Genomic DNA, 3,933 nt, shown 5'->3' on the forward strand with positions numbered 1-3,933 from the left:
TCGACACGTTTTTTTTGAGGCATATGAACTCATCAGATTGCTATATATCCTTATTTGACCAGGTCAATGGAGTGGTCAACCGCCCATTTCACACAACAACAACTCTCTCACAAAAAACGGTGGATTATTTTCATATCGCCGAACTAGCAAACTGCACCATATTTCCCAGTCACCACAACGGGAGAGAATGTATAACGCGTCTAGCAACAACACAATCTCATACCAAGACCTAATAAAATATAGATGAATTGTTCAGTGCCAATGCATCTAGCAACAACACAGTCTCATACCAAGATCTAATAACATAACAGTCAACATTCGAATCTAAAATATAGTTTGGAACTAGGTACATAGTAGAACAACTAGTAAACAGAAATGAAACAAGTCTGATCTTCTACTTGTTGCTGCACATAATATGTCACCTTAACAGAACATCTTACTTATGAAAGATGGTAACATCAAGATTGATTGATTTCTTTGAAGTTTTAGACGACGACGATGAAGTAGTCTCAAACAGGCAGACATCTCCCACTTTAAGCTTGTTACTGCGTACAAAATCTCTCCATCCCCGACCGCGGAATCCAGAACTCTTACATGCTCCAAAAGATACATATTCAGCTAACCATGTTTTACCATTCACCTTGAGGGATGCAAATTTAGTTGCACGAGGTATATTCTTAGTTGAAAAGTTGACAGGAACTGTCTGCAATGCAAGCCGGATATAAAAAACTGAGATATGATTGAATGAAGTCCTAACTTGATTATAGAAACAAAGGGAAAAAAAGCATTACCATGGTGAAGATGCTTGACACATGTGTAGATTTCATGGCTATAACAAAATGTGGCTTTCCCTTGTGTGTACCTTCATGGAGAGCTTGTGGATAAGCTGCACCTTTTACTTTAGGAGCTCCGTTCCTCAACACAAGCGCCATTCGGTCTACTTGGCTTTCTTCCTCTTCTGAATCTGAAGGCAATAACATATATCATTGAATTTCGTTAGAATGCATAAGAAACGATGAAACTCATGTGAAATGAAAGAATCACACAAATGAAGAGTTAGAATCTCACCTTGCTCGCGCTTAACAGAAGCTGGAACTTTGCCTTTCCGACCAGGCAATCGTGATGTTTTGCTACCACTATCCTCATCTTCATCATCGCTACTGGTGATTCGTTTTCCTTTCACTTTCTTAGGCAACCTCTTAGGTTCACTGATTTCCGCATAAGGTTCTCTTTCTACTCTTTTTCGCTCATTCAACCGGCCGTTACTCCTATGACAACCTTCATTCTTGCAATTCCTAACAAAATATGAAGTTTCTTTCTCACAGAAGTTTTCATCATCAAACACTAATACATCAAAAACTGAACCCCCTAATTTGTATTTCAGAAACAAAACATCACCTTCTTTCAGATGGTGTTCCTTGACAAATATCTCCCATCCCTTTCCCAAATACAATCTCTTTTCATCATCATCATCCTCACTTCCTTTTCTGATCAATTCAACTGTCCAAATTCGACCAATAGGTCCTCTAAGACTCACAGTACTAATGTTTGATAATTCTTTCCTCAAACATTTCCTTACAAACTTCTCTGGGAATTTCTGCATTCATGATAAATTTTGCAATCGAGGTGCTAAATCAATTGAATTGCAAATTACAAAAGAGCACTAACAAAAGAAATCATGTTTGGGAACTAGTTGTACATATACTTACAAGTTGGGAGGGAAAATTCTTTGAGAGAGTTGTGAAGAAATGCACTAGTTTAAACTTTTCAACATCTTCATTATTTCTCCTGCAAATTAAAGAAAAAGAACAGTTGAAATGTTAGGGTTTGAACATCCTACTTCAACACAGATGATCAAGTGACAAAATCTAAGATGAAGTAAGAAGAAAGAGATGATTACCTATCTGCTTTGAATCCTTGATCCATAGAAACCCCTTAATCTTTATCTCCAAACTCAGAAACTTTGAACCCTTGTTTTCACACTTCTAGCCTTGTAAACTCGTATCTTTGTCTTTAAGTTTTTCATTTTGGTAAGAAAGTGATTTATGAAACTTAAATTTTCTCTTATCATGTTCAGCAAAGTACTGTACTCTTCCTCCAATCTTCATCTTCCAGCAGCTTCAACTCCAGAAACTCTACTTTATGATCCGCTGTTTTCTTTTCACCATTTGAAGTCTTTTCTTTCATCAAGACTTGTTTTCTCAGTATTTCTTATACCATTTTTTTTTTTTTTTTTTTTTTAAAGTTATTGCTAGCGGGGGCCGGTGGACTCATTAAATGAAGCTGGACGCCTGGACCTATGTAGTGGGTTGAAAAAAAGGATTTTACAAAGGGGCCCAAGTAGTTTCTCTATTTGAACCCTGATTTTGGGCATACTGAAATCTTTCTGGGTATACTGAATAAAGAGAAAAAAAATTGTGAAATAATAAAATCAGATATCCCTTTAACCCAAAAAAATTTTTAATGACAAATCTACCCTTTACGTATTAGTGTTAGTAATCTGGATTAGTGATTAAATATTTTGTTTAGTGATTAAGATAATTTTCATAATTATAAAGGTTGTTTAGATGAAAAAATTTGGGGGGGAAAAAAATCAAAGTTTTGTTTAAGAAGGAGAGAAAGAGAAGGAGAAAGTGAGAATATTTTAATTCCTGATTCAATAGAGGATGAGGAGGGTCATAATTCATATAAAAAACCTAGAAAAATACATATCAACTACAACAATGATTTCCAAATGGCTGATTTCTTAGATTATGAGAATGATTTTACACAAACTCATACTCAAGATAATGAATTTTATGAGCCAAATCCAGATGATGAGTACATATATGAGAAACCCAATGCTTCTAATACACAGATACACTTCTATCTTATGCTCAATCTCACTTTTATAGCTCGGAATTATCAAAAGTTTGGATTTTTGCTTCATGGTTCGGCGAACCAGGTTGAGGTTCGGCTCACATCTATGAGCCGAATCAACCAAATGATGAACGGTTCGGCTCACTGAATCTGTTTACAGAATGCGTCGAACCTATAATTTTCAATTCCAACCCCTTTGCTAGATATTAGTTCGGCTTATATGAAAGTTTCATAGTAAGCGAAACAACATCCTGAATAGCACGGAATAAAAATAATTACTGGTTCGGCTTATATATTCAAAATAGTATGAGCCGAACATGAATTTATTAATTTTTGGGTTAAAATATTGTTATTGGTTTGGCACATACTGAGAATATCGTATAAGTCGAAACCTCTAATTGTTCAAGGTTCGACACATAATATGATTATTGTATGAGCCGTACATGAATTTGTTAATTTTTGGGTTAAAATATTGTTTGTGGTTCGGCACATATTGAGAATATCGTATAAGCCGAAACCTCTAAATGTTCAAGGTTCGACACATAATATGATTATCGTATGAGCCGAACATTGCTATTATATTCCTTTTCTAGTATTTAACCTTGTGATATTCTTTGTCGATTGTACCCATGGAAAATCAACCTGATCCACTAGACATAATTCACAAGGATACCAAGGACCACTTCCAAAATGATTTGGTATGTAAGAACTTTTTGTTTACCTTAATGTTGTCGGAATATTCCAAAGTTTTTCTTACAAATTATTTGTTTTGGAATGAACGTAGAGATGGAAAACTAAACCCGAAGTTCTTGATTGGGTTGAGGAACACGCGATGAAGGTAAATTGTGTACTAGTTAAAGGAAAACCAAGCCAAGGGGATCGGTTTGAAATGATTTGTGAGCGTAGTGGAACCGGCGCTAGCAAGGTTAAAAAGGGTACCTTATATGTTGGGAAGACCGGGAGAAAGAATAGGACGAAGACGAAGAAAATAAATTTCCCTTTCAATATCGTTTTCAACCTCAAGAATAAGTCCTTGAACAAAGAAGATCAATATTGGATAATGAATAAAGATAT

At 35.5% G+C, this 3,933-nt stretch overlaps 1 protein-coding gene across 2 annotated transcripts; it reads right to left on the reverse strand.

Annotated features, from left to right (window-relative positions):
• Nucleotides 1-217: 217 nt before the first annotated feature.
• On the reverse strand, nt 218-2,220 carry LOC113277957 (B3 domain-containing protein REM16-like). Of its 2 annotated transcripts, none has more exons than XM_026526916.1 (5): nt 1,901-2,220; nt 1,710-1,788; nt 1,069-1,597; nt 792-964; nt 218-703 (listed from the first exon to the last, which is right to left on the reverse strand). In XM_026526916.1, exons 1-5 carry the CDS (start codon nt 1,924-1,926, stop codon nt 437-439), a joined length of 1,074 nt encoding a protein of 357 aa, XP_026382701.1. In that variant the 5' UTR covers nt 1,927-2,220; the 3' UTR covers nt 218-436. The 2 variants fall into 2 exon arrangements, with proteins under 2 accessions (XP_026382701.1, XP_026382702.1); XM_026526917.1 differs by having other exon boundaries at nt 500-699.
• Between the last annotated feature and the right edge of the window lie 1,713 nt (nt 2,221-3,933).

Source organism: Papaver somniferum, chromosome 5, assembly GCF_003573695.1.
Source record: "Papaver somniferum cultivar HN1 chromosome 5, ASM357369v1, whole genome shotgun sequence".
NCBI lineage: Eukaryota > Viridiplantae > Streptophyta > Magnoliopsida > Ranunculales > Papaveraceae > Papaver > Papaver somniferum.